Source organism: Aulonocara sp. 'chitande type north' Nkhata Bay, linkage group LG3 (assembly GCF_057382095.1).
Source record: "Aulonocara sp. 'chitande type north' Nkhata Bay isolate Kocher_YH1m ecotype deep benthic linkage group LG3, A_spYH_male_GT1.1, whole genome shotgun sequence".
NCBI classification, from domain to species: Eukaryota; Metazoa; Chordata; class Actinopteri; order Cichliformes; family Cichlidae; genus Aulonocara; species Aulonocara sp. 'chitande type north' Nkhata Bay.
Window position 1 is genome coordinate 38,536,259 of NC_141346.1, and position 24,553 is coordinate 38,560,811.

The following is a 24,553-nucleotide window of genomic DNA, read 5'->3' on the forward strand; positions in this document are numbered from 1 at the left end:
ATGCCATGTATGCAATAAATACTGTACTTTAGCTCATGCTTGTGCCCTCTTATCATATGTTACAGGTTTATTGTGGATACAACAAACTTTTGATACCAAGGGCAGGAAACCATTACCCCATAATTATCAAGCTATTCTAGAATTAAGTAGCATCTAATTTGACTGTTTTTTACTCAAATATCTAACCTCTTCTTTAGAGTTGTCCGTGGCATTTGGGACGTTCCAGCTGACGATGGCCGTGCCGCGGCGCTCAACTGTCCCTGCAACAATGTTGTCGGGGCACTGTAGCCACGGTGGCTCAGTATCTAACAAGACAGAGGGACAAAAAAGGTGGAGAAGAAGAAGAGAATGAAATTGGATTCAATTATTGCAGATGGTCCTTCATCATAACCCGCAGACATTGACCTCAACCTGCTCCTCATTATCGCTGATAGAGCAGGCGTGTGATGTCATATTGCCCCCAACAGCTTAAAACATAACAAGGCAGTTTGTCATTGTTGATAAGCAATCAAAGAGAGAGTGAGACAGCACCACTGCTCGTGCTCCAGCACCACTAGACCTCGCTCTTTGATTCTGTGCAGTCCAAGTAAAGACACGGAATAAAAAGCACTCGTTCTTGCTTTTACTCCAGCTCAACACTCCCTTCGTCACTCCCAGCACATCAACATGCATCAAGCTCAAATGAAATCGCTGTTAGTTCTTTGTTAGAGGTATTGCAGTCTAGAGGTATTGATTGATAATAACAGTGGTATCTAAATATGAACGATTCACCTCCTCGAACTGCCTGATTAAGACTCCAGCCTACTGACAACTACCTGCACCTGCAAAACACTGTTATCCTGTTACTTACACTTCAACGTCCACCAACATACCTGCTACTGACCCCAAATACGTACAATTTTTAAGTAAATTGGCTAAAGGTGCTGTTGACATGAAATTCTTACCAGATGTTTGTGATTAGGTACAATAGTATGACCACCAGGTCCTCCATTTGCTACCACAACAGCCCTGACCTGTCGAGGTATGGACTCCACTAGACTGCTGAAGGTGTGCTGTAGTATCTGGCACCAAGATGTTACCAACATATCCTTTAAGTCCTGTAAGTTGTGAGGTGGATCGAACGTGTTTGTCCAGCCCATCCCACAGATGCTTGGTTGGGCTGAGATCTAAGGAATTTGGAGGCCAAGCCAACACCTCAAACTTGTTGTGCTCCTCAAAACGTTTCTGAACCATTTTTGCTTTGTGGCAGGACAGATTATCCTACTGAAAGAGCCATCAAGGAGTACTGTTTCTATGGAAGGGTGTGCATGGTCTGCAACAATGCTTCATCATTAGACTAGATCTTCTCCCATTCTTCTATGGTCTGGTTCTGATGCTCTGTGTATTCTGACACCTGTCAATTTGAACCACATTGAACAATTCCAGCTATGTGAGCTACAGTAGCTCGTCTGCTGGATCAGACCACACGGGCCAGCCTTTACTCAATGTAAACCAATGAGCCTTGGCTGCACATGATCCTGGCACAGGTTTACCACTGTTCCTCCCTTGGAACACTTCTGTTGCTGATCAGTGCCGACCAGGAACACCCCAGAGAGATGCCGTTTTGTAGATGCTCTGAACCAGTTATCTAGCCATCACAATTTGGTCTTTGCAAAACTCAATCAAACCCTTACGGTTGCCCTTTTTTCCTGCTTCTAACACATCAACTTCGACAACAAAATGTACACTTGCCCCCTAATATATATCACTAACAGGTGCCATGATGGAGAGATAATCAGTGTTATTCACTTCACCTGTTGGTATTTATTCCAACATATTTGCACCGCTGCACCTATAAATACAAATATGCCACACATATTGTCTATTCGGTTATGTAAATTGAGAACAAAGAAAGCCCAATTCTTTGTTTGTATGCTACACATACGTGGCCAATGAAGCTGATTCTGATCATGAATCCTGTAGCAGTAATCTGATATTGTGACAGAGTGAATTGCTTATATGTTTTTACAACTCTATGAAGAGAGCCAAGGAAAAAAAAGTATGTTTTTGTTTAGCACTCTAAGCTCGTATGATTTGTTGTTTATGTGAGTATTGTAGCACTCTCCAAACACCTCATAGTGCAGAGGTAGATAAAACCAGCTTTTGGTTATAAAAGTTAACTAAATCAATAAAGAAAATTTCCAGCTGCTGGCCAATTCTTTTTGTTTTCTCTACTCAATCAGTTTGTACTTTGATTGTTTGAAGGGAAAAAAAGACAATTCCAAGATAATTATAGCCCTCTCTGAGCAAATTAGCTAGAGTTATGTTGGTTTGTAAATCCACTGGTAAAAAGCAGCTCCAGCAGCCTGGACGACTACTTGTGAAGACAGTGCCACACAACTACGACTCAAATGTCTGTGCCACATAGAGCTGGTGTTTGCTAAGGTTCAATAATTTATCAAAAATAAATAAACCTCATATCAAGTGTCTGTCAAACATTTGACAAACCTAGCTTTTAAAAGCTATCTGCACAAAGTTCAACGCTTTTACTTCGATTATAATAGTCTTTTCCCTTAGATAATGCACAAAACCTCTCATTGTTCCAGCAGGAAACAGCTAGGCACTGTCAGGACGAAGTTTAGCTTTATTTGGAAAAAACCTTCAGCAGTCCACCTGCTTGGCTGTCGGAGCCACCGTGACCCTTGCATGAAACATTTTCTTCCTTTGTCTCATTCTCCATACAGCATGGTGTAATAATGAGAAGCCAGCACAGTTCAGCTGAACGCAGTTCAAGCCTGCAGGAAACAAGCTCAGCCTCCAAGAGCTGATTTCTCCCATCGATCGGCGGTGGTCATGCCTGTTGCGTTATGCAACAGAGCTGCTCCCATCTGGACCCGATGACCCATCCACTTAGGCATCCGTCTCCGTTAAACACGAACACACTTGAGCTCAGATCGAATCCTTTCATCTTTATAACAAGGGAAACATATTTCACTCTGGGTGTCATCAACATGAAGTGAGGGGAGGGGAAGGCCAGAAGCTTTAGTCGAACACTCTCATCTTTGTAACAACTTTTCTCGCGCTCGTTATGTGCCGCCCATATTGCAGCTCTCCTTCTTGATTCTTTCCAGCTAATTTACATTTTCTTTTTTTTTTTTAATATCTTTTTTCTCCTCCCTCCAGCCCATTTGTGTCTGACAGTATCAGAAAAACTCATCTTCTCTCTGCCATGTAATTTTAAAACACCTACAGATGACTCATCTTCCCCTCTCACCTCCCCGTCCGCCTTACCTCTCCCCTCGTTTTCATCTTTATGGCACCTCTTCCTCTCCTTAATGACACAAGTTCCTTCATTAGCAAACTTTCTCCATGAGGAAATGAGGGTACTGAGGACATTTGGGGTGGGGTGGGGGGACAGAGAGCAGTTCTGCACCACCTGTTTCACCTGCAAGGCATCTGGAGTACTGCAGTCTGTTATAATGATCTCCAGAGCCCAGTCTGAGCTGAGGGGATAGACTCGAAAGCTCGGACACAGTATGGTTTGAGTTAGTGACCCGAGGTCTGCTTTAAGGGGGGGAGATTAGCTTCATACTCGCCTTTGGAAGAGCAGAGAAAAAATAACAGAATGGAAAAATTCTCACTCCAAGTTTCCTCTTGTTTTTCTTTTCATATCATCCTCTTTCTCCATTTATTCTCTATCTTCATGTTTCACTCTTAACAGCACTTCTATTTCTGAACTGCAAATACAGCTCCCTGTTAAAAGCTCCCACCCATTCATGCCATATAAAATCAACTTTTGACCGCATTTATCACATACGACACGCAAAACTACTAAAAAAAGGTTGGCAGTCAGATGCGGCAGTGATTTCAAGTCAAGTTTCTAATAATGCTGTATCTTGTTTTTCACAGGAATGAAATGGTCTTAAACAGAAATCTTAATCATGAGGCCTCGGGGGTGTTTGTGTATTACTCAGTAGTGGAGGGAGAAATGCAAAGTGCTTTCCTCTTCTTCCCAACTTTATGGCTAAATAATCACCTGCTAATTTTAACCACACACAAAATGACAAAATGGATCCCCATAGTTCTGCTACCCTAGCAATGAAGCTTATTTCAGCTCCCATATTCACAAAGGGTCATCACAGCAGATGGCTTTGCATATTTGATTCGGCAAATGTTTATGCCAGATTCCCATCCTGACATAACTAGGAACCTTAGCTTATTTAAATCTGGGCAATCTCACCTTCAAGGTCTTCTCTTTGTGTGCCTCTGGACTGCTTCCAGCTTAGCTTCAAGGGATTTCTGTTCTGACAAATTGCACTTTGGCATCTGGGATTTTATCTTTGCAGAGTTAGCAACAAGTAACTTCTCTGTCAAACTGCCTGAAGTTTCACTGGTTATGATAGCTGGGTCTAGACCTACAATACAATTTCTTCAGGGAAAAAACAACTGAAGCTGTCTATCTATAATGCAGGAATTCTTCAACCACAGAAATACACTCTTCAGTTCTCACCTGCCCTTCTCATCATATCATTTGACAGCAGGAGATCCTGCAAGAATCAGGAATGCACAAGTGATCCAAGCAGGAATCACAAACAGTTAAAGTGTTACAAAAGTGATAACTCTGAAGCATACATAGGCTAAATTTAAATCAGATTTTTACATTTTAATTGGCAGAGATGCAGAACTTTTTGACCACACTTTGGTGTACCGACGTGATCCTTCTGCATCTTAGAAAGACAGGAAATGTCTGTATTTTCAAAACGACTCCTTTACATAGTCAGGTCTATAAGTATCTGGATGTCGCCTCCATTTTTCACACCTCATTGAGAGTTCTAGTGAAGTAGGAATCTAAGTTTATTATGTGCTTAGATTGTCCTGGATTAATGAGGGAGCAGACCTAACCTGGCCAATTGTCCAATTACTTTTTAGCCTGTGAAAATGGGGGACTGTGTATAAAAAAATCCTTAAAAAGAACAAATCCAAAACAAACACTTTTTTTAAGCCCTAAAGTCTGCACGTCAATCGCATCTTGATTGTTTGATATCTTGACTGCACTGTGGTGGCAAAATTCCAAAAATACTTCTGGACCTGAGCATACAGGCCCTTCTTCTACTCCAAAGTCATGTGGAGAAACAAAATGATCAAACCTAACTGTAAACTCCATCATTCAGCCTCCAGAGCTTCAAGCAGAGGGGTCTTGGCCTCTGTATTTTTTACTTCCTTGTTACAACTGTAGAGACAATTTACAGCCACTGCAGCTTTGACCGCTGCCCTGACCGTAGTCCTGCAGAAAGGAAAGATAGATTCCCTCTTTAGGAAAAGACACACACACACACACACACACACACACACACACACACACACACACACACAGTTACCTGTGCAGACAGCTTTATAGACATTGGCTGTCCAGTTCCCAGAGCTCAGGCACACCGCCTTCCTGTTCCCCTGGAGACTGTAACCTGGACGACAGTTGAGGAGGCAAAAAAAGCCTGGAGACACTGCTCTTCTCCCACAAGCAGGAGGGGACAGAAAGATGTTCTTCAGAGTCACGATGGGAGGGCAACGCACCTCTGGGTGGGAAAGATCAAGAGACAGATTATCAATCTGTCTCTTGTTTGTTATTAAAAGTAGCTGAAAAGATTTCCTTATAAAGATAAAACTGGGAAAACACTGAACAAAAGAGTGGAAAAAAAAATAGAGTTGGAAGATCTCGACCGTGTTTCCTGTGTGTTAACCGAATGTGATAAAATCTTCCTCTGAGCTGGCTCCACCATAAACGGCAACAATAAAGCTATTCTCGGCCGCTGTGTATCAAAAACTGGCACGGAAACGACAAACATTTGGTCGGAAATCAACTTAAGAAAGCGCTGACCGCAGGGCTCGTACACAGGAGGCCTTTCAAGCATTTCTGGAGGCCAGTGTGGCTTTTTTCTTGATGACGGATAGATCGTTTTCATTCTCTCCCTCGCCAAATCTCAGTTTCATTGGCTCTAGCTGTAGCTGCTTTGCAGGGAAAGCTCACTCCGAGGGATATTCGACATCGGGGATTACAATCGGATGAAAAAAAAAAAATCTATCTCAGCATCCTCTCAGGGCAGCCGAGCTGATCCTCTTTCACCACAGAGCAAGCAAACACAGAAACAAACCAACGGCAGCCCGCAGAGTCCTCTTAGTTGTGCTAAAGTCTGCAGGAAAATGCAGAGGTGGCCAAACAAACAAGCAGCGGCTCACTCAGTGCAGAGATTGGAGTTATTGATAAAGGAATGGAGAGAGTTTTTTGGTAGCAGATGGCTCAGGCGTTTTTAAATAGTGCATCTAGCTGGTTGGTTGGAAGTGAGTCAGCACCGGCCGGAGATTTGTGGCTAAACGCTCTCACACTGTCCCTTTTTTGTGTGTTCGTGTGCATGACCTGGGTGCTCTCTGTGGTGGGCACTAGTGTGTGCGACTATTTTGACTTAACTATCAGTTTTGGAGTGTGTGGGTAATTTTGTGTTGTGTATATGTGGTAACTGTAGCTTTGCTGTGAGAAAGCAGATGTGTCTTGTGCCATGGCGGGTCTCTGCGCAAACACGCCCCATATGTTTAACCGCTGTATATGCGTGTTTACATACGCTTGTAAACTACACCGTTTTTTCATAGGAACCCAGATCGGGGCCATTTGTTTGATAGATTGTCTTTGTGTTTTTTCAGCCAGACACGTTTCAGTAAGCAGAAGCAAAACAAATCATGCGAGCACTCAGTTGAATGATAGTCATGCTGCAAGACATATTTACTGTCAGAGAGGACTGCTGTGTATCTGAGTGAAAGCAAGGCTGGGAAGATTTATTATGGAAAACAATGCTAATTCAATAACTGCATGAATAAATCGGATTTAACTCCACAGATGAAGGAATACTAAGACTTTGACTGAAGACAAGTCAAGATGTCGCTGTAATAGATGAATTCTCTTGGATACGATGTGACGAGGGTTATTAAACTGGGAATGAATTATTTTTAGCCCAAAATGGGGAAAATACAGAATGTGCCACTTTGTTAAAGTCCTGGAATAAAACAGTTTGGTGCCAAAAACAAAACCACACTTGAGCACACAAAAATAACTGAACAGGCAGCAGGTTATGTCTAAGCAGCAACATCCATGGCTGAAAAATTAAGCCAACAAAAAAAGTGCACAAAAAAACAGTTCCTCGTGTGTCCATCACAAATACGCAGGTTTACACCCTGATAATAATACAAATTGACTCTTCGTGGCAGCTGGGGAGGAGTTTAATTTCTATAACTCACCAGCTTAAAATGTAATTAGACCTAAAGTTTACAACTAGCTGCCACCTCAGCTAATCTGAGCGCTTTCAGGCTGTTTGACTTGTAAGTGGTGGATAGAAAAGCCAACACAAGGCCGCTCCTACATGCTGAAGGCTAATGTAGGAACTCGGGTTTGAGTCCATCCCAGACCAATCCCTGCATATCATTTCCAGCACTCTCACGCTACTGTTCAATTAAAGCTAAAAAATCCAAATAATAACTCAAAGAACATAAATCGTACATTTTTAGCTACCTGTAACACGTAGAGCTGATTTAAAAATTGTTTTTGTGTTCAAAGCTCTCTATTGTTCAGCTACATGATCTTTTGGCTTCACTTTTTGCCTCCGTTACTTCTCTCGGTGCCCAAATCAATGCTTTAGCTGTTATTGGATTTTGACACTATTTATTTACAAGCCCAGCTCTGATAAAGTTGGGACGATGCGTAAAATAAAAACTGAATGCAAAGAGTTTTATTTCCATTTTAAGATGTGACAACTTTTGATCTTTAGTGTATTTGTATTGTTTGTACTGCCAGTGATTAAAAGTCTTCAAAGATTTACGCTAATGAATATTATTCTGAAATTATTCCACCATTTGTAAACACAGTTCTTTTGAATATTTCCTTCTCTAAGATGTTGTTTGTAATATCCAGTCACATTACTGACCTGTTAACAGTTAACCTAATTATTTGCAAGACTTTTTAAATGGGTTAAAAGTCACTTGATTTCACTGAACCAGACCTCTCGACCACACTTGATAACATTAACAGTATACTGCAAGTTTCAGCTGGAAATGTAGCGCTACAGCACCGAAAAAACAAGATGCTGGCAGATGAATCAGTAAAGCCAAAGGTTCAAAAACTCTCAATGCATCATCACAACCAGCCGTGGGGCATTTTTCTTTTTTTATTCTTGCAGTGAATGTTGGAGTCATGTTTTGTAATCATATGTTGCTTTCAGATATGAGGTTTAGAAAAGCCACTGATATAGCAAATTAAACCCATGACAGCACGAAGCCGAGTTTCTCCATCTTACTAGGATACGGTGTGAGATAGTGGCTGACAGTGGAGTGAAAGCTTACCCACACACCGAGGTTGGGGCCCACTCCATTGGTAGTTTGCCTGGCAGGTGAGTTCGGAGTCTCCCTCTAATCTGTAGCCCCGATCACAGCCCACCTGACACACCACCCTGTAGGAGCCAAAGCTGTTGCTGCAACTCAGGAAGCCGTGCTGGGGCAGGGACAGGTGCGGGCAGGAGCGTACTGCAAAGATAGGAGAAAATAAACAGAAGAACCCAAACCAACAAAACAGAAAAACAAAGTCTGCTTTATTTATTATCATATTCAGCTGGATCTGTATCTTCTGTTGCTTGGGTTTATTTTGCCACTTCTATCTATTTAATTTCCTGTTGAGACACAGAGGGAACAAAAGGTTCAGAAAAATAGGAAGTGTGGCCTCGAATAATGACAAACAGTGACAAACTGTACATTTCAAGATAACTTAAACACAAAATATTTGATTATTTTGTTTGCTGTAACTGTTAAACACCCACAACGTGCAGAGGAGGAGTAAACTGCAGGGATGTACAGCAGTATGTGTTTGCTATAAACTGTGACCTATGATTTAACCCAAAGTGTGAAAGTCCCGAATGAAATAAACAAAGAAAATCCTGGTGTGTGTGTGTCTGTTCTGAGTTATGCTGAGGTCTAGAAAAGGGTGTGTAGTGTGTTATTTCTCATCACCATCCATAGACAGACAGGCAGTTCAGAGTAGACCCCCCCGTCTCCCCCAGGGCTTAACTAGCTGGGAGGTCCAACAGTATGTGGTAAAGACTAGACTCAGAGTAACACATACAAGCAGACATATGCACACACACATAGGAAACATATACCCAAAGCCACATACTATAAATCTTCAACACACACCCTTTAGTATTCAGTGTCTTGGTATTTGTATGAGTCACGCTGCTGCCGCTGCTGCCTTTCTGTTAAAACTGGCACTTTCCTCATTAATCCTTTGACCTTAGCTCTCTCTTCTCAGCTTTCTTTCCGTTCTGCTTCCTTCCGCGCAATCTTCATCCTCTTTCTTCATCCATGAGCAACCTCTCTTTAATTGAATCCTCCCCTACCTTTCTTCCTCTCAACATCTGGCCTGGCAGAAAAGCAGTAGTCTCCCAGTAAACGTTGATTCCTCTTTCAGTCTAAACACATATGATCTCAATCTATGCCGAGAGAGCTTTACGTGCTAACACACACCGACTGTGACTTTTAGGAAACTCAAAGCAAATCAGTACAAGAGATCGAGACACGTCTTACATCTGGATGAAGTGATTTAGGGCTACAGAAATGTTTATAAATGCTGGCGGGCGTCAGAGGCGAGGCGATGCTTTGATTAGGGTTTAATGAGGAATTATATGAGATATGGTGTGGAAGAACCTGCTGCGATCAATCACAAAAGCTTCTGTGTTTCAGTGTCATAACTATGCACCCTGAGTACTGTATGATGAAATATGTAAAGCACGTCAGACACATTTAGCTGCGACTATATCAGAACAGAGCAGCATTATACCACCATGCATTAACACTACAATCAATCAAGAAGCAGACTAATCAAAAAGCCTTAAACGATGAGAAGATCACTACAAAAATCTTTTTAATAGCCCATCTGACTTCGACATTCGACTACTGCCTCACTGTTTACTTTTCTTCTCAGTTTTTGAGATATGATGGGACATTAGGGTGCAGAGAAAAAGCTAGACTAAATACTGGCTGGGTGATATTTAAAATAAATCCACAAACGCACACACAAATGAACGCTGCAAAAAAGTACCATACGTATATCATCGTGCCTGCTTTAAACGGGCTTGTGTTTGTAATGGCATGGTGTTATATGTCGGTAATTTATTAAAGGCCTCTCACTTAAAGCTTAATAATATAACGGGAACCTATTACGCTTGCTTCCAGCTGCATATTTTTATTCTTGGACTCTAATAAAAAACGTCTGCATGAATCACAGTTCTTATGGCGCAGTCACACTAGAGCAAAAATATGACGGCCACCTCTGCGTGACTAGGAGTAAATCGGTGGCTCACCAGTGACGTTGTTACATTTTTGGCTCTCTGAGAATCTTTGCATATAGTTGCAGCAACCAACTGGTTACCCAGAAGCGGTTTGTGGAAACCCTCAAACTCAGGACGGATACTTTTGATGGCAGGGCGATTGCTCAGGTTGTCTGATGGGAGGCAACCTGCCTCCAAACAACTTCACTCTGACTCAAGGGGATTGTCGTCAGTCTGCACCAATGCGCACAACTCGCCTGTGATGCATCTCTTGGTATTGGAGTACTCCAGTCAGCTGGTTGTATTCTGGTCATATTCCTACAGAAAAGGAAAGTTGCTGACCGCCTGCATCAATTTGCAGGTAAAATTGCCTCCCAGTCTGCAGTAACTACGACTCTATTTATGGAGGAATTTCTGGTTTCGATCTGTAAGCTTAAGTTTTAGAGTTGATGTGATCTGTTAGGATTTCTGTGTATGTAGATCAGTTCTGGTGATTCTAAATTGCCCATAGACGAGTAGTCCAGGTGTACCCTGCCTCTCGCCCTGTGGCAGCTAGGATAGGCTTCATCCCCACCTCAACCCTGAACTGGATAAGAGGAAGAAAATGAATGATGGCTGGACGACCAAAACTGTGAAACTGAATATCTGATCCCTGAACTTTTGGTTCACAGACATGTACTTGGGCACATATGACAGAAAAAAAGAAAAACCATTTAATCAATCAATCAGCCAATAGTTGTTTTAAAAGAAAATTAAAAAGCTTCTTAAGTATGCTGATTTTCACAGCTGTGTATATTTCTCAGCTGAAAGTCTTGAGGGATTTTTCATCAACAAAAGTTTCATTGTGTGATGATCCTGTGATGATCATCATTGTAATATTACATGCATCAGGCTTTCTCCTCACCTCTGCAGCTGGCCGGTGTCCCTGACCAGGTGCCATCAGCCTGGCAGAGTCTGATGCCGGTTCCTTGGAGGTCAAAACCGGGCTCGCATCGCACACCACAGGCCGCGTCAAAGTGGTTGTTACATACATTCTGGACAAAGAAGCCATAATCTGGGGGCAACAGTGCTGGACAATGTATCACTGAGGAGAGGAGAGGAGAGGAGCGGGTGAATTTTACATTACAGCTAACACACAAACTGACACACTATGACAGAAAGTTGATTTTGTTGATAAAAACTGAATAAAAAAACAAGTAAGCAGAAAATTACAGCATATCAACCTTCAACACTCTATTTTCTCTTCCTGCCTGAGAAAGTAGAAAGCAGTGCATGACTGTGGTGATTAATGGAGCTCAATGTGTTCAGATGAACTGCTGTTTGGAAATCACTGGCTCATTCTTCGAGGAATGGGAGGACTGGCAAAATTACTGGATACATGATGCTGTCATCCCATACCTCTGAGGAATATCTTGTTTTTTTGTTCCAGTTAATTCACCAGATTATCACTTCTTTTACTGCCCTTCATGTTTTTCACCACTATTCCTGAAAGCGATTACAGGCCACAAATTCCTACTTCACGAAACATATTTCTCTGTTAGGAAGCATGTTTATACACATTTTAAAATGTGTGTTCACCATTACAAATCACATGTTGGGGACAGAATGAGAGCAGGCTAGGACGCTCAAGAGACTTTCAACCTAAAGAGTTTTTGCCCTGAATACAGTTAGAAAGATGTTTCATGTCTCATCTGAACGGTTTCCTCAGTTCTAATAGCTGTTGGAAAGCTCCAGGTATTTAACCTCTAACGAAGCTGAGTACCTGTGAAGTGGCTGTTTGTTGTCCTATATGCAGGAGACAAGTATAGGAGAATTAAACAGAGGAGAGGAAAAGATACAAGGAGGCAAAGTGGGAAAAAGCAGGACACTTGTTGGAAAACTATGGAAGCTTGTTTCGGCCACAAATTTCAAGTTCGTTTTTTTTATTATTATTTTAACTTCCTCCTGTCAGAATTGTTTTATTTTTTATTTTTAAAAAGGCAGAAAAGGGCTTCCGTAGGAAAACGGGTTGGCTAATATGGGAAAAAACTGATAAGAACATCGGGAGGACAAACAGATGATCTGAAAAAATGCAGGAATGAGACACAGGCAGAAGAATAAAAACAGGAAGTAAACCAACAATAAAAAGTCCCACTGGAACATGAAAAGTAATTAAAGCATGATGCAGAGAGAGGAGAACACAGAAGGCTCAGGATGACATTTTATTTAAAACACACTGAAAACTCATACACAACACAGGTTTCATGATATCTAGTTTGTAGACAAATAAGATAGGATAGACTTTGTCCCTGAGAGCATATTCATCCTCTGCACCAAGGGATCAGATCAAATCTTTTAGATGAAACCTGGTGCGATCACATTGGGGTTCGTACCCTCCAATATCCCCTTGTGATGCTTTGAAACAAACAGATAAATGTTTTGCCTTCTTGTTTTTGAAGCTTCACTCACACACACAACTTACTGCAGTTTTATATTGTATCATTAAAGCTCAGTGAATCTATCATAATCTGCGGTTCGCCTATGCAGATTAAGCAAAACATTCAAAACAATTGTAATACAAGAATATTATAATAATAGATGGTCTTGTAATAGAAGCTCTGGTTCAGGTGGGCTGAACAGGAAAAGTGCAAGTGGGGATTTTTGCATGTGAATATTTTTGCTCATGCAAACAGCTTAATTAAAAACACTGTTCTTAAAGCTAGAAAACACTAAAAACACTGTGTAACTCTCAATATTCAGATCAGCAGGACTAAAGTATTAAAGCTTTTAGAAAGGCAACACAGAAGAGACCATCATCCTGTTTCACACGTATCCACTTGCTTATTTAATGCATCGGATGCTTTTACCTTGGCAGGCCATGCCCATTGGCTTATAGCCCGGCTTGCAGACACAGTCGTCGGGGGAGGTGCTGCCAGGCTGGGAGGTGTGCTGGGCGTCAGGGCAGGGCAGGCAGGTGCTCACACCTCCCGGTGTTCCCTCTGGTTTATAAGTTCCAGGTGGGCATGCTGTTAAGATGAGAGATACTGCAGTTAAAAAACAAATCCCTTCTTAATTTAAACACAAGTAAGACACAAAGAGACATCTGGTAGGAAAAGCTGGACGGGCGTGTACAAAATGAAAGTTTTGCTGAAATGAAAAACTGTCTGACGACTGCAAGACATCGAAAAGCTTCACGGACAGAAGTGAAAAATAGCTTCGCAGATTTATGAGCAGACTTTAATCATTTTCATGTCTGGACATGTAGCAGTGGAAAATCTGGCAAATATGACAAAATGATTCTTCTGGCAAGGTAAAAAAGAAGAGTCCAGCTCAAAGTTAATTATTCCAGGCAGGGAAAACTTTTGTGGCACTGAACACCATCTTTATTACAAAGAAATGCAACAATCAAAGAAAGCTTTATGAGCATCTAAACCCAGTTATGCACATGGGAAACATTAGAAAATCCTTTTTGATCACCTGCACTCATTCACAGGATGCAGTGTGTTTCCTATTAGCATCACCTGAGTCGGATCAGGTCACAGCACGCTGTGAGGCTGAATGAGGAGGAGGGGTTGGGGTCGAATGAACCTCGTTAAACCTTCTTTTATTCATAGATCAACTTCTGAAAACGGGTGCAGTGAAAATGAATCAAAATAAAGCTACTTTCTCATTTGGGTTGTAATAAAGAGCAGATTACCTGATTAATGACATAATTCACTGATGTAATCTGCAATGACCTCATAAGTCTCTGATGTTTAACTGCTTGGAATTACCTCTAAAAATCAGATTATGATTATTTGAATTATGCTGTTACTGGGGACAAGGGCTCTTACCAGCTGTTATCTTGGTACTTTCTCACAAACGATTATTTGAGCCAGCAATTCCCATAATTCACTGTGATTACTGGTGTATTTTGCAGTAGACCAAATGAAATGTTTTGTTTTTGTTCCTCTGTATCCACTGTGATGGAAGCTGTAGTCATGTGATCCTTGAAGATCTTTTCAGTTATTTAAGATTGTACACAATTTACCATCACGTCCTCTGGTAGAGTCAGGAAAACGCTCCCAGGATTACCTGCAGAAGTAACACTAACTAACTCTTGTAAAATCGAACCAGGTAGACCTTGAAGTCGGGCTCAGCCACAGTCCCACAGATCAGCTGATCTCAGTGCCAGACCACATTAGCTGATGGCTCACCCTTCTCTACATCAGAACAGCAAATCTCTTACAACGCACAGATCTAATTGGTTTATTACCATTAATCCCAACCCTACACTACAACAATATAAATATTTGCTCTTAAAAAAAAGATCTCTGACGTCTAAACAACAAGCTGACAAAAAAGTAACTGAAATGTTTCAAAAACTCTTTATATTTTTAACAAAATATCGAAATATTTTTGAGTTGTCAGTCTCCAAAACACAGGGTTAGGGGGAAAACACAGATGATTATTTCCCTCATGGTTACATCACTGCTCCCAAATTGTCTGCTTAATGTCTGAAGCACTAATTTTAACCTGAATAATTTTATTGTATCAGATTCTTAATAAATATATTTAAAACAATACCGTCATGTCATGTGCTGGTTTCATATCAAATATGTGTTGAGACAGAGGTTCAGTGATTGGTTGGCAACCATGCGGCAACCATCAGTTGCTAGGGAAAAAATGTGTCCCAGACTGGTTGGCAAGTGGTTGTGGAAGGTTGCTGCACTGAAAAGCTCCTTGTGTTAGCTTTGGTCACCAGCAGTTCACCTGTAGTTTGTAACACCAACTTGGACTTTCCAACCTTTGCCAATTACTCGCTAAGCGGCAGTAAAGATGTGAAGAGTGCGATCTGGAAACAAAGACCATTCACTTTCAGAGTAAAAGCTGTACCTTTGACAAGTATTGGCAATAATAAGACACGGGTTTCACTTTGGAGGTGAACGCTCTCCTTTTCCGGTATGCATGGCTCCGTTTCAAGTGTCACTACCGCTCAGTGTTACCTAGCCAGTGTTTTCAGACAATTTTCGCATCTACACAAATTATGGGTGATTACGGCAATCTGGTAGCAACTAAAGCAATGACTAGGAGGCTTTTGATGCACCACTCTCTTTGCGACTGACTTCACCCAGCAACCACTCGCCATCTAGTTGGAGAAGACCCCGTCCCCTAGCACTGACTCACCTCTGGGCCTGTGTAAATGAGGACTACAGCGGTCCTGACTAAACTATGATCATCATCGACAACCCCACATAATCAAACCCACATTTCCAGGAATTACTTATGACTTATGAATAACTCTTAGTGTTTAAGTGAGATTGCGGTTACAAGCTGAAAGAGTCGCAAAGATTCATATTGAGAAAGGACCAAAATATTGGAGTTAATTTGTTAATATAACAGTTGTCATTTCATTCCTGGCTGCTGCACCGTTACAAATGTCACGGTCTATTCAAGCGCTTCCAAGAGTTGTTTGCATTAATTGGAAAAACAAATCCACAACACTGACGACAGCCAAATCACAACAGGCTCCAGAGAGGAGGGAGTTTCAGACGGTTTAATTTGGTGCCGTGCGTTTAAAACGAGAAAAATCATAAAGTCTCTAGAGCCACACCCACACACATCGTTTAAACACGTTTAATACATTTTTTAAAAGTACATCCACGTGGGATATCTGATGGGATTGAAAACCCTTTAATGTTAGCACCAAGACTAATTATGAGCTTTAGTACTATTTTAAATAGAAATGACAGCAGTGGGAGCAGTAACGAGGTCTCCGGCTTTGTTAAAGAGAGACATTTAGCGAGCAGGTTTAATTATAAAGTGCAACAGAGAATCGACAGTACTAATATTCTTCACAACTCATTTACTCGCTGCTAAGCCAGAGGCCAGGTGTGACTTTCCACTGCTGAGCCAGTGCCAGCCTGGCCTGTCCCGACACTCGCTCCCTCCTCCTCGGCTGCTGCAGGTCAGCCAGGAGATGTTAACCGACTGTAAAGCAGGCACCGGCTGCTGGCACTGAAACGCACCCAGTAACCCACATCAAAACACACACACTCAAAGAAAAACCATGTGGCATACCTGCCCTGGTGCAGACAGCATGGGTCTGCTGCTCTCGCTTGATAACAAAAGCAGCTGATGCGTCTTCTCCTCAGTGTGTTTTTGAAACTCCGAGGAGGCATCTTACATAAGACGTAACGACAGCTGAAAGTGTCCTCTCTGTGCGAGTCCTCGGGAATCTGTTTTACGGCTTCATTTAAGGTTTACAGGAAGCCTAGTTAGTTTTAATGTGAATAATAATTCACCCAGTGTGCAACAGTGGAAATACTGTATCTGAAAAATATAAAATTTCAGTTCCTGGCAGGATGCATGTGCTGGCAGGTAGAAATGCAGACACATACATGATGACTGTACACACACACACACACACACACACACACACACACACACACACACACACACACACACACACACACAGTGTATAAGAGGAAAGGATATATGATGAAAGAACAAGCAGCTGTGACTCCTAAATAAAATGCTTTAAAAAATGGAAAGTTAACACACAGAAAACTTTGCGAACTTCCTTTAAAATGCATCAGAGCTCCAAAAGGCAGACCCCATATGGATACTAATTGTATTTGGATCCTGCTGAATTGCACAGCAGTCAAAAATCTCATTTTGGGTCCGTCTGCTTATTGCCTATGGCTGTGAAGTAAACTCTGGTGCACTGTACCCTTCATTTAGAGAGGAAGTGAACCGTCAGCAGCCAGATGACCATGAAACAGAAAGATCCCGCTGTGTTGGGACTGGGCTGTAACCATGTGGAGGGACGGCAGCTGGTCAAAGAAAACTAGTGTACCCAGTAATGATCTAAGGAAGGAGAAGAGACGGTCTCTGATCTGAGGCTGCTTATTTGAAGTTAGAGCAATGTTTGACTAATAATGAAGAGAAATACCCAGTAATAATATATGCATTTAAAACGAGCAGCTGTCTAAGTCTAATGGTGTCATGGTGCACAAGGGAGAAATATTACTTTAATAAAGGACGTTGTGAGACAGCCAAACACATTACAAGAAAACAGGCAGATAAGATAAAGAGCCTTTATCGAAATGGATGCGTGTTTTCCCAACGAAACACGTCTCCTTTATCTTTCTGTAAAGTGGAGGCCGACTTTGATTCTCTCAGCCGCTGACGTGACCTGTCTGCTCCACCCAAAACTAAACAAAAACTATGAGTAGACGGGCGATGAACTGATTCTACAACTGTACTGAAAACTAAAGTCATAGACCTCAATGTTTATAAAAGGATTTAAACACATCTGTTTTAGGTCAATTCTACTTCCACAATCCTGTTGTAGTAAAAATTCACTAGAGCAACAAAAGTGTGTTAAATAATCTGCAACCTCTGGGGCAGAGACACGAATCCAGCGCAAAAGAGCAGTTCCTCCAAAGGCCAAAAAACAAGACCTTCAGGTTAAACCACAAACAGAATGAACAGAGATGCTGTGACATCATCGATTGGTTTCTGAAGGCCTGTTTTGATGCATCACGATCAGCGTATTCACTGTTGATTCATTTTGAAAGATTGTGGTGAGGCGGGGCAAATCTGACTGTAAAGCCACTTGTTCAACGGCCAGACACTTTTCAATTCAAGTGGTCAGAGAGTGACTATCATGGGTACAGGATAGCTCTCCTTTTTGAAACATGGCATGACCAGGATTTATTAAAAAAAACCCACAATCCAGCAGGAAACTCAGCCGACAGTGTTTACAGAAGTCAGAAAACCGTTAACCCCTGGACCTCTCTACAACTGGAAGTCTTTCTGCAATTAGCAGACGGTATAAAACATGGGCAAAGCTTCCAGATCAGAAAATTAAGCCAGTGCAGAAGTGCCTTCAACCTTCCTTCTACCTAAAGGTTTTAAGATCTTATGGTATCTGTGGAAAAGGACTTCCAGTCCTATTGAGGTTTCATAGACATATGACAACTAACCACTTGTTGTTAACTTTGAATGTGTGACAATCAGGGTAAAAATGTAAGATCAAGTAAATAAGGCTGTAGTTACACAAGGTTTAAACTTAGAGAGTGTTTAAACAAGAGAGGAAAGTTTGAAAATGTTCATGCCTGTCTGAGAAAAGAGTATAAAGTGTGTAGTGAGGGGTTATACAGCTTTATAACATCTATAATAATTGTAAAAAATAAAGCTACTTCACGGATTTCACCTATCGCGGGTTATTTTTAGAACTTAACACCCGCGATAAACGAGTGACCAGTGTATTACCCAACAGGTTGGCAAAAACTTCTGTGTGATTAGTTTAGTTTTTTCTCATCTCAGCATTTCATCCAGGTTGATAACAGCGTCTAGGAGGAGTTAGAGAACAGTAAGAAACAGGTTTTGGTTTCTACAGCTCACATAGTCCTCACAGCTCACCTGTTTACACTGTTGTAATACTTAAAGTTGTGCATTACTGGAGGCTGGTGGATGCTGACATAGTTCACTGGGTATCATGTTTGCAGTGCTTATTTGATAAAGTGATTATTTGATGATAAATGTGGCTTGTCTATGCTGTTTATTCTAAAAACTCTGTTCTTCTTTTGTTGTGTTTTGCATGTATATGTTAGCACTAATTAGCAGATGTGTCTGTATTAAATGGAAGATTTGCAAATTAAATCTGAAGGAATTCCTCACAAGCAAACTCTCTACATCTGCTTCCTGTAATGATCATAAAAACAACAACATGTTCCCCACTTTAGTAGAAACAGCCCTCATCACTGATATAGATCAGGGTCAAACTTTACTTCTGAAAACAAAAACTTCTAGCTTGTGAGAATTAACTGTCTAAAGCGTCGCTAACACATATTACAGGAAAGAATAAGAATACACTCTCTCAGCATTAAATATTAAGCTGAAAAGAAAATGACAAAACCAAGCACAGGCACGTTCATCTGTTAAAGTCTTCTCTCTTAATATGAAGTAAGTCATTTAAACTGGCAGACATGTCATGTCCGGGAGCCAAAGTTACTATCACACGAGAATCTTTTTTTTTTTTTGGTCTCAGGGGGAGAGACTGGGTTCGATTAGCCGGGCCTAAAAACAGACCGGGACGGAAACGATGAAAGGAGATCCAGAGGGAAAGCGAGAACATCTGCCTCCTCAGCCACAAGGACAAACAGGCAGAGAGGGAGAGCGGTTTTCATCTGAGAGATACATATTCTGCTTAGTCCAAAAAAATCCACAAACACATGCTTCAAAACACACAAGTTAATCCATACAGTACTTGTGCAGCCACTGCTTCCCACATGCTATTCTGAACATAAATCTTTTATGTTTTACAACAAACTGAAATAAGACTGTAGTCAACTTTGAAACAATCTGAAACCTCAAAAAAGTTGAGTCATGTCAGTCACTGTGGTTGCTAAGTCACTTGGCAACACACTTTTTAATTACTGACTGAAATTAGCACTGAAATACTCCAAGCTGGTATCAAACAGACAGCTGTTGATTTAGGTTCTTGGGTAGAGGTTTCGTGGTCCTCGTGGTTTCCTTTAGCTCTTAGTCATTCCTGGTGTTGGCCTAGGGCTGCTCAATTAATCGAATTTTAATCACGATTACGATCTGGGCTTTCAACGATCATTAAAAATGACTGAGCCGATTATTAGCCCCTCCCTCATTTATCCGCGACACCTTAAAGGCCGGTCCGTGAAAATATTGTCGGGCATAAACCATCCGTGGCGCAAAAAAGGTTGGAGACCGCTGATTAAGAGGACCCGAGGGAAGCTCGGAAAGCTAAGCAGAAGTTATTTGGAGAGTGACTGCCGTTGGTTGAAAAGAGAGGTAAAAAAAACTTCAGTGGTGTTGCACACTATTTTATATTATTTTTTAAAGTCATTATTCAATACATTGTTATTGTTAACCCTTTAAAGCCGGTCAGAGCAGCACGCTCTGTTTTGTGTAACTATTTTTAAATCCCTGTAGAACATGAACCGTGTAAGCTAGCGCAATAATTTGTTTTGCATATGAAACTTACATCTTATGCCATCAGCTTGTCCTCGGTCACGGTTTCCTTCCACATAAATTGCATAAAAAGCGCTTGCAGGAACAAAAACATAATATTCCAGAAACACGCTTTGCCGATCTGATCAGCTAAAAAGGACCCTCAGTTATATTTCTCACTGACTTTCTGTAATTTAAAAGCCTATACTGGTCATGTTTGACTTTTCTGAATAGTTTCTGAGATGCTTAGAACTCGAATTGCACTGCTGGAAATAGTTTATTTTGATGCACCTGCTGTTTTCTTTGCAAATTTGCATCATAGGATTGTTTTTGTTTTTCCTGCAGTGTATATAAAAATTGCTGTATCTCCAAAATAAAACTATGAAGACACTCAAAATAAACTTTTTTGTATTTAAAGTTTTGAGGGATAAACCTCTTAAATTTCTCCAAGTAGAAATATATGTTAAAAAACAAAAACAATTTTCAATTTTTTTGTAGTTTATTGCACTTTTTTGCAATTAATGTAGTTACTATGGACTTAATGCATACATATTATTAAAATATGGGCTATAACAGTTGTATAGCAACTTGAAATGCTCCCACAAATGGCACTACAACATGTAAAAAAATAATATAAGCTCTGGCGGACTTGGTTCTATGGTAGGTCTTAAAGGGTTAAATAAATATCGTCAAATAATCGCGATCTCAATTTCAGTGAAAATAATCGTGATTATCATTTTTGCCATAATCGAGCAGCCCTATGTTGGCCTTTATTTTTCACTTATCTTCATGTTTCAGTGAAAGCAAGCCATCTTTTGTTTTTTTCTTGCTTTATGTTTGTTTTCATGAATCTCGTTGTGATTTTCTGCTTTTCTATTTTTCCCTCCTTTGAGACTGGCTGTCCAGAGGCCTGTACTACAAAGCACAATTAATAGGTTAGCAAGCGATGTAGGGTTTAAGATCAGAGTTTTCTGCGTCTCTTGTTTTTACCTGGCTAAAATCACCATGGTAACTGATGCCCAGCATCAGGAGCTGGTTATGTTCAGATTCCCAGTTTGAAAGTTCCACAATTTTACTATTAATTTTATTTACTGCATGTTTTCTTTGATATAGATTTACCGCTGGATGTTTTCTGTCCGCATCTTGTAAAGCAGTAGCTCACTAAAATGAAGCCCAGCTTTGAAATTACAGCAGTGCAGACTGTTTGTTGCATTGTCACTGAAATGTGCATGTATTCATTTGGTGATGGGGAAATGTATGAATGTGTTTATACTTGGTTCTAATCTGCTGGAATTGCAGCTACTTCAACAAAGAACACACAGAAAGAAATAGCTGTCACATTAGAAATAGAGAGTAGCAACGAGAGCACACTCAACAATAAAATAATTAACTGGAATTAAAGTGTTAATTTTATCATCGCTAAATCCCAATATTAACAAATTTCCTGTAGTATTAATTTGTCTTATTTGTAACATTGTTGCATTTTACTGTTATATTTTTAAATTCGTTTATCACGTTTTTGTCACCATCATCTAATAACATCTGTGTTTAGAGTAGGGGACACTCATAGGGATCATTTTCTGCCAAAGAAAAGATACTTGTTATCACTGTTTTAGGTTTTATTGAGCCAGCTAATGCTGACTAAAGAAAGCCTGGCTGTGTTGAGCTTTGTTTGTAGTACACTCCTCAGGTTACGTGTTAACCATAAGTTACCACAGTGATTTAGCCAACTAAAAATACAACCACTTTCACAACACAGAAAACTCTGACTTTAAACTCAACATAGCTCGGCAAGCCATTAATCTTGCTTTGCAACACACCCTTGGGGGTTTGCATTTGGTCAATAAATCATCTGTTTACTTTGTCTGCCTTTGTGTCCTATATTTGGGCCCACAATATCCCCTGACAAGAAGCTTACATTAAAATACTCATTTCTTAAATGATACAAAAAAAGAACATTGTACTTTTCAGAGTAAGACAGTGAAAATGTCATTATGCGACTGGCACAAAAATCCACACACTGCAATGACAAGGCTCGCAGACAGAAAACTATGTGTGTCATATAAATTTTGGATTTAGGAAAAATAAATGTTGATGACACAATGGGTAGCTAACAAATCCAATAATAAAAGTGCAAAATAGTCCAGCCACCCTGTAATATTTGTGATGCTGTGACCCAATTCTGTGTCTGCCTTTTGTCCTCAGAGCAAAACAATAGGGACCAAGGAACTCCTGCAATACTGCAAACAGGCTGCCAAATCTGGACAGAGGCCTGGCCATTTGTGGTCAAAGGCCCTCTCACACGAGAAATGCTGTTAAATTGGAGCTGAAATTCCAGGGTTTCCACTGCAAAAACAATGTTCACATGCAAGGAAACTTCTCCTTCTTAGCCAAGGTTTCCCATACACACTTAAGAAGCATAAATAGACAATGGAAACAGACAATTAAAATATATAGTCTGGGCTACACAAACAGACACTCACATAAAACCCTGACAGGCACATGAAGGAATGCTTGAAAAGGTTCGAATATTTCACCTCAGGTAAGTGGTCCATGTATACATTGGAGAAGGCAGAATACCTGCATCTTGCACAGAAATGATCTGGACCACCAAGGAGGCTGAAACTGGTGGAACTTAACGATGTGAAGAACATAAACGACCAAAACACAAAGTGTTTACCCATGAAGGTAAGAAAGCTAAACACATTCAAAATTATTGGCAGATTAGTGACACATTCAGTTGCAAACTCCCCCATCAAAGCATTAAAATGGCCTCATTTACTTGGGGTTTAATCCAAGGTAAACCTGACAGGTAAAACCGTCAGGATTTACTACAGAGGTGCGGTATAAATTCTGTGATTGAAAGGCATGAAGTTATTTTTGCAGCTGGCCTTACTGCACATGTGCTTGTGGAAGTTTAAGAGCTCTTCAGAGATGAGAGCACTTACAAGAATCACACAGTTGTTACTCAGGTTTTCTCTATATGGAAGATCATCGAGCATCAGGATACATGGTTGAATAACAGAAGAATTTGGGAATTCCTGTTGTACAACGAAGCTGTCATTTTCAAGTGCATCAACAACAGAGAAGTGATGCCAAGAAAAACAAGAGGAAATTACAAATACAAGGTCAACAAAAATCATTTCCTGGAGAAGTGGCCCTCAGAAAGATAACAGAACCCTTCTGGCTCTAATAAAACCACACTGTCGGCAGTTTATTATGAAGCACGGTGATTCCTGCAGCAGGTCCGAGACCTCACACGTGACGCCTCTCCTTTGCTTTTTGCCCTCATATGAACAGAAATCCAAAGCAAGATGTGTGGCGTGTCTGTGTTTCAGATGTTAAAGGTCACAGGAATTTTCCAACCTTAATACATGGGTCACCTGAAGCAGGAAAAGTTTGGGAATCCCATCTTCATGGATTGCCAGGAGGCTCTAAATCCCATCCCCAGAGTCTCGCTTAAGTCTGTTCTCCAGCTGGATTGCAGAGTGAGAAAGGAGGCTGGGGGCGAGATCTGGCTGTTGCACAGCTGTCCACCTACACAGCCTCCATCTGGGGGGAGAAGAGACCTCCACAGACCCCCAATCCCAAGAATGTGAAACTTCTACACGAGAGGAAACTAAGGAGAGGAAACCGAGGAAGTTCAGTGGCAGCCGCATGGCTGTTAGACTGCTTATTATTCAATCCTATTCTTAAAGGAGAGTGACTTCGCCACAATTGCTATGTATCTCTTATGGATTCCCAAGGACACAGAGACTGTCCTGCTTGCTTATTACAGACTGCAGCATCACTGGGAATCACTGGGAGAGAGACCCAAACCGCTTAACAACTGTGCAAACACAGGTTGGTCTCTGGTCTGCTGTTCCTGATTACAGATGTCAGTATGCTGAGAAATGTTGTGATAGCATGCCGCAGTATGATCTCAGTACACTTGGGACGACGTAGCACCGCACTCAGGATGTTAACACCAACATGTTTTCATATCCTTTTCAACTGTCACGTCACTGTTTCACCAAAAGGCGGTGTTATTGGACCTGCATGAGGACATACAGCACATACACATGCAAAAAACACACCAATGCAAACACACACATAAACTTGCCTCAAAGTTGGCGTTGGCGTTCCCCTGTTGGGTTTTGGAGTTAAAGGAGCAACTCACCTAGAGGATACATGCTCATACAGCATATGCAGCAGGGGACTGATTGTTTCTGAGTTGTTTTTTTCTAAAGGTATGTAGCTATTTTCACGCATGCACTGTGGCCATG

The 24,553-nt window shown here is 41.0% G+C and overlaps 1 protein-coding gene across 3 annotated transcripts in view; it reads right to left on the reverse strand.

Moving 5' to 3' along the window:
* The window catches only part of svep1 (sushi, von Willebrand factor type A, EGF and pentraxin domain containing 1), a 121,565-nt gene that overhangs the window by 39,153 nt on the left and 57,859 nt on the right, over positions 1-24,553 (reverse strand). For 2 of the 3 annotated variants that reach the window (XM_086279924.1, XM_086279915.1), the window contains exons 6-10: positions 13,184-13,342; positions 11,242-11,421; positions 8,362-8,541; positions 5,358-5,552; positions 187-305 (exon numbers count right to left, since the gene is read on the reverse strand). In XM_086279924.1, coding sequence (XP_086136050.1) covers positions 187-305; positions 5,358-5,552; positions 8,362-8,541; positions 11,242-11,421; positions 13,184-13,342 — 833 coding nt within the window. Of the gene's footprint in view, positions 1-186; positions 306-5,357; positions 5,553-8,361; positions 8,542-10,370; positions 10,486-11,241; positions 11,422-13,183; positions 13,343-24,553 lie in introns of those variants that run through there. The other variant, XM_086279933.1, reaches the window with a different exon arrangement.